Consider the following 14045-nt stretch of genomic DNA (forward strand, 5'->3'; position numbering starts at 1 on the left):
GAATTCAAATGACTCAGGTTCTTTTCTTTTTTTTCCTGAGGCAATGTGAGGAAGGTCTGATGTTCTCTGTATAGAAGCTGGCATTGTTTTTGTTTTCTTCCTAACTATATCTAGGGAATATGAGAGAGACTATGCCAACGACAGCTGGATTCCCATTGCAGAATGCACAGGTGTTAGTCTTACTCAGTGTGATATCACCGAAGACATATCAGCTACTGTGCCATATAATCTACGTGTTAGAGCATCTACGGGGACACAGGCCTCCCTCTGGGCCACACTCAACGGCTTCTTCAATCGTGTCACAAGTAAGTCTGTGTCCCCTGTTAGGAAATCTCACAACCCCAGCACCTGTCTGAATGAGCCCAGTCTTGAACCTTGTTTTGTTGATATCGGGCCTAGCAACTATTTAAAGCAGCTGCGTTGGGTGGGGCAGGATTTTGTGACAGCTTTTTCTGACTGGAAATGGGGCCTTAAACTTCTACTGAGATTGTGATTCAGCCTTCCTCAGTGGGAATGAATGAATAAATAAATAAATAAATAAATAAATAAGTTAAGTAAGTAAGTAAGTAAGTAAGTAAGTAAGTAAGTAAGTAAGTAAATAAGTAAGTAAATAAATAAGTAAATAAATAAGTAAGTAAGTAAGCTTTTTAAGCCACCATTCACATTCAGGAGAGTGCTTGGGAGCAATCAATCAGAGAAGTTAAGTCAGCATAAACAGAGTAAGGACTCCATTTTAAAGAAAAGGCAGCTGAAATAATGCGTTTTAAGAGTCCATTTACTCAATGGAAAGAGGAAAAGACTAATATTGACCATATGGGAAGGAATTGGGCTGCAACAGGTTGCTACATCCATTCAGCATAAAGTGCCATTGCAGTTATCTTGTCTAGTTAGAACCAGAGCACAAGTAACAGATTACGTATTTATTACTACAGAAGGCACCTGGGGGCAAATACGACATTCAAACAACCCAGGAAACATTTCAAGTCCGAGCAAGATTGCTGGCTTTAATGATAGAACTCAGCTTCTACCCCCACTTTAGCCCTAAGGGTTTTCTAACAAAAAAATCAGGAATAGGTCAGGAGAAATAGAGGATAAACAAAAGATGCTTGTCTCAGGAATATAATTAGGGGATCTTGCTTTAAAAAATTCAGCACACTGTCATTAAATTGGGAGGTGTCCTCTGATGAAGGGCTGGATTTACTCCTGATAGATTCTTGTCTTTGGCTTCCTTCTATCCTTCTTTCTTTCCTTCCTTCCTTCCTTCCTTCCTTCCTTCCTTCCTTCCTTCCTTCCTTCCTTCCTTCCTTCCTTCCTTCCTTCCTTCCTTTCTTATTTTAAGACAGGGTGATGACTTTTTTGGGGGTCATACATCTCATCAGATGTCCAATAGCCTCGTATAAAAAAAAAATAAAAATAAATCCTAAATAACTTCCCAGATAAAACCACCTCATTAGATTTGGACAACTTGCAAGATGTCCGTAATTTTGAAGCATTTCTAAATATTCATTCAATAGGGTATCTTTTCTGAAACCAGGGGATGCCCTGATAGTCACAATGTTGAGTTGATGATACCTGCTATAAAGTGTATGAACATAAGACCCAACCACCTATTTAGGTCCTTCCTGGTTGGTCACAGCCACATGGTCAGGTCCACGTGGTGGCAAAGTCACGCCTCCCTTGAAGGAGACAGTGGTACAGCCCTTCCTCAAGAATCCATTCTTGGACCCAACAGTTCTGAGCGGTTCTTGTCCCGCCTCCAACCTTCCCTTTTTCCACCTACTGAATATGTGAATCCCTTTTCTTTCTTTCTTTTATAGCATCCCTCATTCCACCAACATTGACCGTCACCACTGATGGATATCACTTGCTAGTAGAATTGGAACACCTGGGACCTGCCTTTGAATTCTGGATATTTTACTGGAAGAAAGGCCCAGAATCTAAAGTAAGTTCTGATCTTACTTCTGATCTGCAATTGTTTGTTTAGATCGGGACTGTCAAACTCCCGGCCCACGGGCCAGATGTGTCACGTGCTGGGCACGCCCAGTTTAGTGAAGGGGGAAAAAGTCCTGATATGTTACATGACACCGCCATGACGATATGAGTTTGAAACCCCTGATTTAGATGGATTGAAAGGCAGGAATGTTTCTTTACTGGGCAAGGTTGAATCATTAAGTCACCCTGAGCTTTGACTGAAACTCTGAATGCACTGCTGTGACTCATCTGCCTTTCTTTGAAATTTCCTGTCATATAATGCTGCCTGCACAGACATGGGATCATTTTGGTTCCTGCATGTGGCAATTCAGCTATCTTGTTTGGGAATATGAGCGCATTCACCTATTGCCAGCCTTCCTAGGTAGACCAGACAGGAAAAACAACCAGGTGAATTAATTCGATTTCATTGTAAGGCTACATTAACAGAAGCTTGAAAGTTTGAATTTCTCACCATCTCCTTTACAGCAGTGTTGGTGAAGGAAATCTCTTTTGAGCTTCTTTCTCTGCCCATTATATGGTAGGTAGTCCTCAACTTACGACAGGTCATTTAGTGACTGTTTAAACTTACAACAATACTGAAAAATATTACTTAAAACTATTTTTCACACTTAACGACCGTTGCAGCATCCCCATGGTCATGTGATCAAAATTCAGATGCTTGGCAACTGGTTCATATTTGTGATATATATTATGATGGTTGCAGTATCCCAGGATCATGTGATTATCTTTTGCGACCTTCTGACAAGCAAAGTCAATGGGGAAGTCAGATTCACTTAACGACCAGGTTACTGATTTAACAACTGCAATGATTCACTTAACAAATGTGGCAAGAAATGTCGTGAAATGGGGCAAAGCTCACTAACAAATGTCTCAGCAACATAAATTTTGGGCTCAATTGCGGTCGTAAGTCAAGGACTACTGCCTGTACACAGCTGCAGGTTATGTGCTCTCTTATTTGACCATTCCCTAGACAGGATCTCTCCCCTGACCCCCGTCTCCCAAGGTTATTCGCCCATATCATTACACCTCTCTGCAACCATTATCAAAACTTGCTTTTGAATCCCACTGCTGCCATTAGAGAGCCGTGGTGGCGCAGTGGTGAGAATGCAGTATTGCAGGCTAATTCTGCTGACGGCTGACTGCCAGCAGTTCGATCTTGACCAGCTCAAGGTTGACTCAGTCTTCCATCCTTCCGAGGTTGGTAAACTGAGGACGCAGATTGTTGGGGGCTATAGGCTGACTCTTGTAAATTGCTTAGACAGGGCTGTAAAAGCATTGTGAAGCGGTATACAAGGCTAAGTGCTATTGCTATTATTTTTTTCCCCATTTATTGTATATGGGAATAAAAATAATAATAAGCAAACTCACCCCGACAGTCAACCATGGTTTTCCCAGTTGTAACATAATAGCTCTGAAAACTGGATCGTCAAAAAGGCTGAAGAAAAATGTACACCTTTGAATTTGGGACTGAAGAAAATTGTTACGAGTATCTTAGAACTACGAGAAGAACAAATAATTAATCATCAGATAAAGTGAAACCATTGCAGCTCCTGGGAAGCATTAAGAAGGAAGTTGAATGTAAAATATTTGGGACGTAAGATGCAAAGGCAAGAGTCATTAGCAAAAAGCTTGATGTTTGGAAAAATCAAAGGCAATAAAAATAGACAATAGAAAATTAGATAATAGCACCAATGATACAAATAGGAGGTTATAGGAACTCTGAGAAACAGGCACAGATACACCATCCTGACAAACTGACTTCCATCAGGTCACAAGGAGTTAGAAGCCACTGAACCATCAAACAAAAACAACAATGGATAAATGTAAATAATACTACCCTGTTTTTCCCAAAATAAGACATCCCCTGATAATAAGCCGAATCGGGCTTTTGAGCATTGGCAATAAGGCCAAGTGCTTATTTCAGGGTACAAAAAAATATAAAGCAGTGTCTTATTTTCGGGGAAACACGTTATGTAATAGGAGTTGTTATTAGTTGAAATGCAAGAAAAGGCTTTTTTTACCTGCATTCAGTTTTGGTCGTCACGAAGTAAAAAAGATGTTGAGACTCTAGAAAGAGTGCAGAGAAGAGCAACAAAGATGATTAGGGGACTGGAGGCTAAAACATGAAGAACGGTTGCAGGAACTGGGTATGTCTAGTTTAATGAAAAGAAGGACTAGGGGAGACATGATAGCAGTCTTCCAATATCTCAGGGGCTGCCCCAAAGAAGAGGGAGTCAAGCTCTTCTCCAAAGCACCTGAGGGCAGGACAAGAAGCGATGGGTGGAAACTAATCAAGGAGAGAAGCAACCTAGAACTAAGGAGAAATTTCCTGACAGTGAGAACAATTAATCAGTGGAACAACTTCCCTCCAGAAGTTGTGAATGCTCTGACACTGGAAGTTTTTAAGAAGATGTTGGATAACCATTTGTCTGAAGTGGTGTAGGGTTTCCTGCCTGGGAAGGGGGTTGGACTAGAAGACCTCCAAAGTCCCTTCCAACTCTGTTATTCTATTCTATTCTATTCTATTCTATTCTATTCTATTCTATTCTATTCTATTCTATTCTATTCTATTCTATTCTATACTTGGAGAGCCCAAAGTCACCTGGGTGCCTGGTCAAAGCCTCTGATGCATAGCTTTCTTCCCATTGGGGCCAGGTGACCATATTTGCCATGAAGTTCTCAGGAGAAGGTCCGGTTGTGATTTTAATGTCTCACAATGCCCCAAAGAATCCTAAGTCTTGAGAAATTTAAGAGATTTGGAGAGATACTAGAACCAGCTTACTTGGTGCTGCTTGTAATGTTGGAAGAAATGGTTTGATGGGCGGGAGAGTCATCAAAATTACAGGCGGGGGTCCTTGCCAAACACCCAAGTTGTAATTTAGGAAACCCAGTTGGATCCCATCTTTGTTGATATTTTAGTGTGGTGCTAAAACATTTTTTGATAGGCCGCATTTTTCGTGCATGGTTCAGGCTTGTTTTTTTTTTTTTTTAAATTTGATTGAAATTTGAATTTGATTCTCCGGAGACTCAAGGTGGCTTACAATGCATTAAGCAATAGCCTTCATACTTTTGTATATTTATACAAAGTCAGCTTATTGCCCCCACAATCTGGGTCCTCATTTTACGTACCTTAGAAAGGATGGAAGGCTGAGTCAACCTTGAGCCTGGTGAGATTTGAACTTACAGTAATTGCAGACAGCTTGATGTTAATAACAGTGCTTTAGTCTGCTGCGCCACCAGGCTCCTTGTTCTTGTTCTTTTTGTGTTTTTGTCGTTCCTTTGTGATGCTCGGGTTTTCCTCTACACCCGTTCTTTCTTTTAACTGGTTTACTGATTGCAAATTGCTAATCAATAAAGCAGTATATTGCAGTACGGAATGATTTAACTTCCCGGAGCTGCTTAAATGGCTATCAGACCCAAGATACATGTAGCAATTGGATAACCTGAATTTGCCTACAAACATTCCAGTGTGTACTTTTCCTCACTCCTTCTTACTGTTCTAAACCTTGAGGTTGAATCTCATACTCAAAATACAGGTAATCCTTGACTTAGGACCATAATTGAGCCCAAAATTTCTGTGGCTAAGCAAGACAGTTTGTTAAGTGAGTTTTGCCCCGTTTTAGACCTTTCTAGCCACAGTTGTTAAGCGAATCACTGCAGTTGTTAAGTCAGTAATATAGTTGTTAAGTGAATCTGGCTTCCCCCATTGACTTTGCTGGACAGAAGGTTGCAAAAAAAAATAATGATCACATGACTCTGGGACACTGCAGCCATCATAAATACATGCCAAGCATCCAAATTTTGATCATGTGACCATGGGGATGCTGCAATGGTCGTAAGTGTGAAAAACGGTCAGCAATCACTTTTATCAATGCCATTGTAAGTTGGACCAGTCACTAAATGCATGGTTATAACTTGAGGACCACTTGTGTATAACAACATTTCAATGTGTAAAAACCAGGGGTGAAATGCTCCCAGTTCTGACCAGATCGCCCAATCCGGTAGCGATGGCAGTGGGTGGTTCAGAGAACCGATTGCTCAGCTGTGCAATCATCAGAGGCTTTTTTTTTTATTTTTAAAAGCATTTTTTCTATAACCTCTTCAGCTGAAGAGGCTGTAGAAAATATGGTTTTAAAAATAAAAAAAAAAAAGTTGGCCAGGCCATCCAGTCACATTACCCCACCACCACCAAGCCACGCCCACAGAACCGGTAGTAACAAATTTTACATTTCACCACTGGTTAAAACCCGAAATTCAAAACCATTTGCTTTCCTTTGGATTTTGGAGGCATCCTGCAAAAAAAAAAAAAAAAAACCCCACTGCGATTGTTTTTCCTGTTTAGCAACAGGGGTCCGGGGAAGGGCAAACCAGTCTAGTTAAGGAGACTATTTCACCTAACACGTGGAAATTTCCTTCAGCCTATATTTGTTTTTCATTCCGTGTTTTACACGCCTAGGTTTACCGCAAAATGGTGAGGGAAAGCTCCACCACTGTGCACCTGGAAACGATGGAAGCTGGAGCTGAATACTGTGTCAAAGCTCAGACCTATGTGCAAGCGATCAACAGGAGCAGCAATTTCAGCGAGGTGCAGTGCGTGAAATCAGAAGGTGAGAACAAGGGGGATAAAAGGAGTGGGATGGGCTTACAGATTTGACGAAGCTGTTGACTGCATGGACTCTGTAGAGCAGGGGTGTGAAACTCAAGGCCCGGGGGCCGGATCCGGCCCATGGGGCGCTTAGATCTGGCTTGCGGGACCACCCTGGAAACAGCAAAGGACCAGTCTGTGGTGCCTCTGCCAGCAAAAATGGAGCGCAGGAGCCTGTTTTTGCTGGCAGAGCACTTGGGCCACCACAGGCGCCCCTGACATGAGTGATGTTGAACTGGCCACGCCCAGCCTGGCTCTGAGGTTAAACACAACCCTGATGCAGCCCTCAATGAAATCGAGTTTGACACCCCTGCTCTAGAGCAGTGTTTCTCAACCGTGGCAACTTTAAGATGTGTGCTAGGGAATTCTGGGAGTTGAAGTCCACACTTCTTAAAGTTGCCAAGGCTAAGAAACGCTGCCCCAGAGGGAGCAAATCCAAATGATCTAAACTACTGCGGGAGGATTGGAAGGGGGGTGGGATTCAAAGGGGTAAAATTATTATTGTAGTATTAAGCCCCATAAGACCTTAAGGAGTCCATTCAGCAAACAGTTGTCCAGCTCCTGCCTGAAGACTTCTATAATAACCCTGCTAACCCAGTGACTGATTTTGTTATTTCTTGTGTGATCTAAAAAAATTTTCTCTGAGGTTCTCCAGACGAGGGGTCTCCAACCTTGGCAACTTTAAGACTTGTGGACTTCAACTCCCAGCAAAGCTGGCTGAAGAATTCTGGGAGTTGAAGTCCACAAGTCTTAAAGTTGCCAAGGTTGGAGACCCTCTGCCCCAGACTATTTCTGGAGTGAATAGAAATTCCTTTTTGGATAAATTGATCTGGGAAAGGTTTGCTAATAATACATGTCCAAGAGATACCTGCAGAAGGAACTTGCTCAGGTGAAAAGCAATTTGGAGAATGCTTAAAAGCTATTGAGAACGCTGATTGCAAAATGCACTTATTCCATTTGTTTATTTATATTAAATTTTTATGCTGCCCACCTCTCTTGTACCTAAAAATTTTCAATGCAAAGCCTTCACTGAGATATTGATGTCTCCTTCTGCCTCCAGATGCCAAAGTCATACTGTTGACCTTTGCCCCACTCTTCCTGATTATTTTTTTTGTGGCTGTTCTGGTCCTTTCTTTTCTTGCTTGGAAAACCTGTCGGATCTGCCAGTATTCCTTCTGCCCAGACGAGGTCCTTCCAGATACTTTGGTAAGAAGCTCTGCTCGGTGTTTTCATTTGTGGTTCTGAGCCCATCTACCTGAGGTCCAAGATACTTTGCTGTTATTCTTTAAGGACATGGCTTTAAGACATCTGCTTCCCAGCACAAAGCGGAGACGGTTCCATTTCATATGTCTCCCATTCAGTATTGAAATGTAGTCATCTATCCCCCAACTCAGACCTTGCTATGCAGGATGCATGATTGGCAGCAGTTCAGTAGCAACCGGTTGATGGAATATGACCAGTTCCTCTTTCTTGCTTTTGGCTCCTGTGATATGTGTATTCCCTCCCTCTCTCTCTCTTTTTCCCTCCCTCCCTCTCTTCCGCCCCTCTCTCCATCTCTTCCGCCCTCTCTTCTAATCCCCTTTGGCAACTTCTCTGATTATCCATTTTATCTTGAGCAGCAGGTGTGATCAGGCACCAATGTTGAATAAAGAGGTAATCTATGAATCATTCATGGGTTGAGTGGGGACAGCATTGCTTGATCTGTGTGGTGAGTGGGGGTTTCCCAGTAAAGCAGGAAATCCCCCACCCCCATCAATTAAGTTCTGAGCCCAGCCTCACCCCTCATTAGGAAGAGCAATGAGTGAGATCTTTCCTGCAAGCAGGAATTCCACCAACGATTTCCTTCAACTTATCTCCGCATTAAAATTGTCAGGACAGCATTACTTGCCACCTTTTTAAGGAGGTGTAATAGAAGTCAGCTGGCAAGAAAGGGCAAATTATGTCATCTCACAGACTGGAGGAAGACTTGTTAAACTGGCTATGTACTTAATAGTGTTATGCTGGAGAAGGCACATTTTTATCAGTGTAGGTTCTTCTGTGTAATAGGAGTTTGAGGGATCCTTGGTTCTCTGAGCTTGGTTGTTTTCTTGCAGATATTTCATTACCCAGTCCTGATGATGTTACCTAATTTGAGTAATGAAATGTCTGCAAGAAAACAACCAAGTTTTTAATTAGCATTTATAGACCACTATTTTTCTACGAAGATTTTGTATTGTCCTGTTTTCCTGAGAATGTATCTGAAATCTCATTTAACGGGCACCCAAACTTGTATCATTCCAATCCAGGCTGTTGATGCTCAGAGGTTTCACCTTCTGAAAGGATTCCCAAGATGATTAAGTATTGAGGGATCTCTTTAGATCAGTTTGTAACCTAGTTTGGCCAACGCAGGATTTAGATTGGTATAAACTGAGTGGTTAGATTAACAGAGCATTTGATGCTAAGCATCAGAAGATAAGTTACAGAAATTTAGAGTGCAAAATAACAAAAGACACTTGGGACAGAACTTGTATAGTTTCATATTTATTTAGTTTTACCCAAATTGGCTTTCTCCAAATCCTTTGGACAAAGATTGACAGAATTCTCAGCTTCTGAGCTAAGAATTCTGGAAAACATAATGCGATATATCTCAAGGACGACATCTTGGGAAAAGCTGTGGTATCAGTCCAGTCCAGGCTGTTGATGCTTAGAGGTTGCATTTTATTGTTGGAAGAAATATCCTTCTGGGTTCAGTTCCAAGTAGGGAAAAAGACACTGGAAACATGGTGGCTGCTTGAAAAGATGGTTTTATTGGTGGGCAGGATCACATGCCTTGATGATGTTGGGTGAAGAAGAAAAAGGACAGAGATGCTGGGAGCGCCCTAGTTTCATGCCCTCTGTTGGGCCCCACCTTAGAGTTTCCTGTTCCTGTACAAGAAATGTATCCCATTGGCTGTTAGACTCCTAGGGGGCGGGGGTCTTAGCTAACTTTGTAGGTTGTCTGTCTCCCAGGTGCCATGTGGTGAGTCCTGTTGCTAGATGGGTAGAGGGCTAATCCTATCTTTGTTATGTAGAATGGACTGGCTTAGGCCTTAATGGTCCATTGATAAAGGTGGGGGGCTGAGTTTCTACTTCTCTTTTAGGGGAAATATTCTGCCCTTTTAATATTTTCTAAAATATTTCATTTTTCTAGGAGAGGGATGGGTGCTAACTTCTTACAGTATTTGTATTAGAATGTTAGGTCCATCATCTCTGTGGGTGAATTGATTTCTGCAGTAGAAAGGATGTTTCTGGGTATTCTCTACTTAGCTTACCTTTTTTTTCCCTTCTAGAAGCTAACAGCATCACCTGCTAAGATACTAAAGGAGAAGGGAGAAGAGATTGAGAAGTGTGATGAATCAGTGCAAGTGTTGCCTTCCGAAGAGATTTTGCTTCATTTTTGGATCCATGAAACTCTTTAATATCACCTTAAAGACACTAACAGCAAACTGAGATTAGCAGTCTTGCTCTCCTTCTTGACCCCTCTTCAGGCACATCACAAGGTTTCTACTGAGAAGGACCAATTGCACAAAGATGGGAACCAAAATACATATTGATATCAGGGAGAGGTTCCAGCAACCTGGATTTCTTCATCCTTAACTTGACAGAGAAGTGTAGACAGGTTGTGGGTTGCAAACAGACCATCTTTACAGCCACTTACTGAATGACCGTCTGTTTAATTGGGATGTAAGGATCTTGAGCCAATCCCATTCCTCTGGTTCCTTAGAAAGGTAATATTGGAAAGAGGTACAAGTCCAAGTCTGTTTTCTAATTCATGCTTGCAAGCCAGGAGGAACAGAGAAAAATACCAGGAGGTATTCTGTCTTAGTTGTACAGTATATTCCTCTAAAAGAAAGCAAGTTGCATGAAATGGCTCTTTTTGAGGATTATTTATTACAACCCTTTTGTGAAGGCTCTCATGTCTTCAGAAAGCAATGGTGATCTAGATGCCACTATATTTCCACTATTACGGAAAGACAATCAGTGAGAACCAGAAACTCAGAAATTTGGGTTGAGATTTAGTGGATCATTCAATCAATTGTTCAAAGAAAGGCTCAATCATAACCATTCCTAGCAGGGGTGGGTCCTACTTACCTTTACTACTGGTTCGCATCCTGCCCGTGCTCTTCTGCGCAGATCTACTTTGATGATGTCCAGGTCAGTGGGCGGAGCCTTCTGCCGGTTTTACTACCAGTTCTTGCGAACTGGTCTGAACCGGGGGCAACCCACCACTGATTCCTAGACTTTATGGCCTACTCTGACTATATACTGTCATTCCACATGACTGCAAATCAGATAAGGTCCTCTTTTTCATGCGAATTCTAGAATCAAGTACAAAATTCATTAACTCATAGCTGGCTTGCCGGCTGTATTTTGGAGTATTTTTTTTTTTTTCTCCTTTCCGAGGGTCCTAGATAGCTGTCTTATTTCCAACTGCCAAATCTGAGCAAAACATGGCTGTTTTCCACAAGCTGAAATGCTTACTGCAGAACTGGAATTCAAAGTTTGGATGCTTTCTATTCCCGGGTGAGATTTTAAATGATTTTTTTTTTTCTTGTGCTTTTTAACATGCAAGCACTGAAATGCTTAAACGCGTAGTTAAAATACGGAGCTGAGCTTTTATTTACTTTGTGGCTGTAGCTGTGAATTTTAAGTTCAGTTCACATACTTGGAGGTTTAAGATGGGTGTAAACCTTTGTATATTTCTTATATCAGCCATACAACAGCAACATATCTCGCTGTGTATCTGTATTTACAGCCTGATCATTCCTAAGATTTGCTATGGCTGAAAACAAATGTATGGGAAGATATCCGATAATGTAAAATTATGACTATGGGGCTGGGAGGGGAACCAACCTCTGGCAAATTCACATAAGTTGAGTGGCTTGATTCACATTTCACACTAAGCCATGATGTGATTTGTTTAGTTTTCAGTTTATTGCATTATGAAAATCCAGGAGTTGTGACTTATAGGAAGCTTATGCCTTAGCATGAGGTGCTAAGAATATTATGCATAATATTCAACAACTCTAGCAAAAGAGCAAACTCTAGATTGTATAGTGATGTCCAAGATCCTTTTCGATTTGGTAAATTTTTCCCTTATATGTCTGCCTGTACCTTTAACAAGTGCACAAAAGGCAGAATCTTAATCAGCCCAGCATTTTGTGCCACCGATTCTGCAGGCAGGAAAAAACTGCACCAGGAAAATCTTGGTCTGTCATACAGCTATTAAACAACAATCTTCATCTATTAAAAATCAAAGGCAACCTGTTAACAGTAGTTTCATGGAAGGTTGAAGGGGGACAGTTAGAAATTGTAGCTGATCTTTTTTTCCCATCAATCAGATTTTTCTTTCAACCTTAAGGCAGTTAAATCTGTCGTTTAAGAAAATGAAAATGTTAGAATTGCTGTGAACATTGCCTGCTTCAATACCAATGGTATGCAATAATAGAACAGAATCAGAATGTGATTTATGATTCATGATTTGAACGTTAGACCTGATTTAAATATATACAAAATAATACATAAGTAATCATTTGTTATTTACAATGGATTTATGGCAACTTGTGTAATGGTAACATAAATTTGACAGAATTGTTCCTTCTTTATACTGTAATTCTGTATAATTCAGTATATCTGTTTCAGATAAAAAGGATGCATAGATAGGCAAAAACAATGCATAGATAGTCCTCAGCTTATAATCAGTTGGCACTTCTGTCACTAAACAAGGCAGTAGTTAAACAAGCTGCATTCAAGTTTGTCTTTTTTTTAATGCAGTCATTAATGGGGAAATCTGACTTTCCCCATTGACTTGACTTGTTGGAAATGGCTAGGAAGGTAACAAATGGCAATCACATTATTCTGGGATGCTACAATTTTCATAAATATGTGCCCAAATTTTGATCATGTGACCACAGGGATGGTGCAGTGGTTGTGTGCTGACTTTTTATCAGGGATGAAATCTATTTACCTTCCCAACCGGTTCAGAAGTATACGCGCCACGCCCACGTGCTCACTTCATTCGCGCGCAGACCCTCTGTGCATGCGCAAGCCCTTCTGCGCATGTGCAGAGGGTTAAAACCAGGAAGTAACAACTGGGCGGGTAGAGAGAGCTTCACGCGACCACTGCTACCGGTTCTCCGAACCACTGGCCGCCATCGCTACCAGTTCAGCTGAAGTGGTCCGAACCGGGAGCATTTCATCCCTGCTTTTTAGTACTGCTGTAGCTTCAAATGGTAATTAAACAAATGGTCATAAGTTGAGGACTAACTTTATAATGTTGGCTTTAATTCCATTACCAGGAAGAGAGTCTTGCTGAATTAAATAAAAGGAAATACACAAAAACTGAAGTGGTATTGTCACACCTTTATATGTCTGAAATCAGAAAACTTCAATATCTCAATACTCAAAAGAGTTATTTTCTGTTAAAAGCCTCAGTGCTAATGATCAAAAATACTTTCTGGAAAATCTTTGATTCAGTTGTTAAAATTCTTCCTAATAATTTTTTCCTTCCTGGTGTGAAAAAAAATAATAATTCAGTGAAGCTCACTAAGGCGAATCTCTAATTATTTTACATGCGTAGACCTCAAACATGTACAATTCACATCCAAAATTGCAGAAATGCAGGTATATTCAAAGGAGAGCTAGAGGAAGGAATGAAGCTACGTGTGTTTATTCCGTAATGAAGCAAAGGCATTTTGCTCAAGGATAAAATGTTTCAGACATCAAATCAAATCAAATCTTTATTGTCAATGCACAACATGTGTACAATGAGATTGAGTGGTGCAGACACCCCCCCAACACAGAATACATCTCAATAACTCAATAAATAAAACAAGAAAACCCCTAAACCCAAATAAGTAATAACTGGCACACATTCCCATATACATATATGTATATAACATTATATTATGTTACACCGGTATGAACATGTTGCACTGGCCCTACAAGTCTTATCATATTAAACCTAATAGTGGTGTTACGTTGCGTTCAGAAGTCTCATGGCCCACAGATAAAAGCTATTTTTCAGCCTATTCGTTTGGCTGGCTATGCTTCTATATCTCCTGCCCGATGGTAGGAGAGTAAAGAAGTGCTGATCAGGGTGTGAATCATCCCTGAGGATTTTCCTCACTCTGCTAAGGCAGAGGGTCCTGGCGATTTCGTCCAGTGAGGTCAGGGGGCAGCCCATGATTTTTTGTGCTGTGCTCATCACCCTCTGTAATGCCTTTCTGTCAGCGGCTGTCAAGCCAGCGTACCATACCATAACCATAATATTGAATTGATAGTCTGTTCATCTTTATTCCATTACAAATGTTAAAGATTATTTCTAGGTAACCATGCAAACATTTGTAACCTAGAATTACATTTTTAAGAACAATAAATACTGTATTAA

At 40.9% G+C, this 14045-nt stretch overlaps 1 protein-coding gene across 1 annotated transcript in view; it reads left to right on the forward strand.

The window, feature by feature from the left end:
• The window catches only part of IL20RB (interleukin 20 receptor subunit beta), a 22405-nt gene extending 9408 nt beyond the window's left edge, over positions 1-12997 (forward strand). Inside the window, exons 3-7 of the mRNA XM_034423638.3 lie at positions 115-305; positions 1818-1942; positions 6449-6599; positions 7698-7843; positions 9946-12997. Coding sequence (XP_034279529.2) covers positions 115-305; positions 1818-1942; positions 6449-6599; positions 7698-7843; positions 9946-10074 — 742 coding nt within the window. The 3' untranslated portion in view covers positions 10075-12997. The remainder of the gene's footprint in view (positions 1-114; positions 306-1817; positions 1943-6448; positions 6600-7697; positions 7844-9945) is intronic.
• The last annotated feature ends 1048 nt before the right edge of the window (positions 12998-14045 follow it).

The sequence above is a fragment of the Pantherophis guttatus genome, chromosome 10, assembly GCF_059756535.1.
Source record: "Pantherophis guttatus breed Tessera chromosome 10, ASM5975653v1, whole genome shotgun sequence".
Classification (NCBI taxonomy): Eukaryota; Metazoa; Chordata; class Lepidosauria; order Squamata; family Colubridae; genus Pantherophis; species Pantherophis guttatus.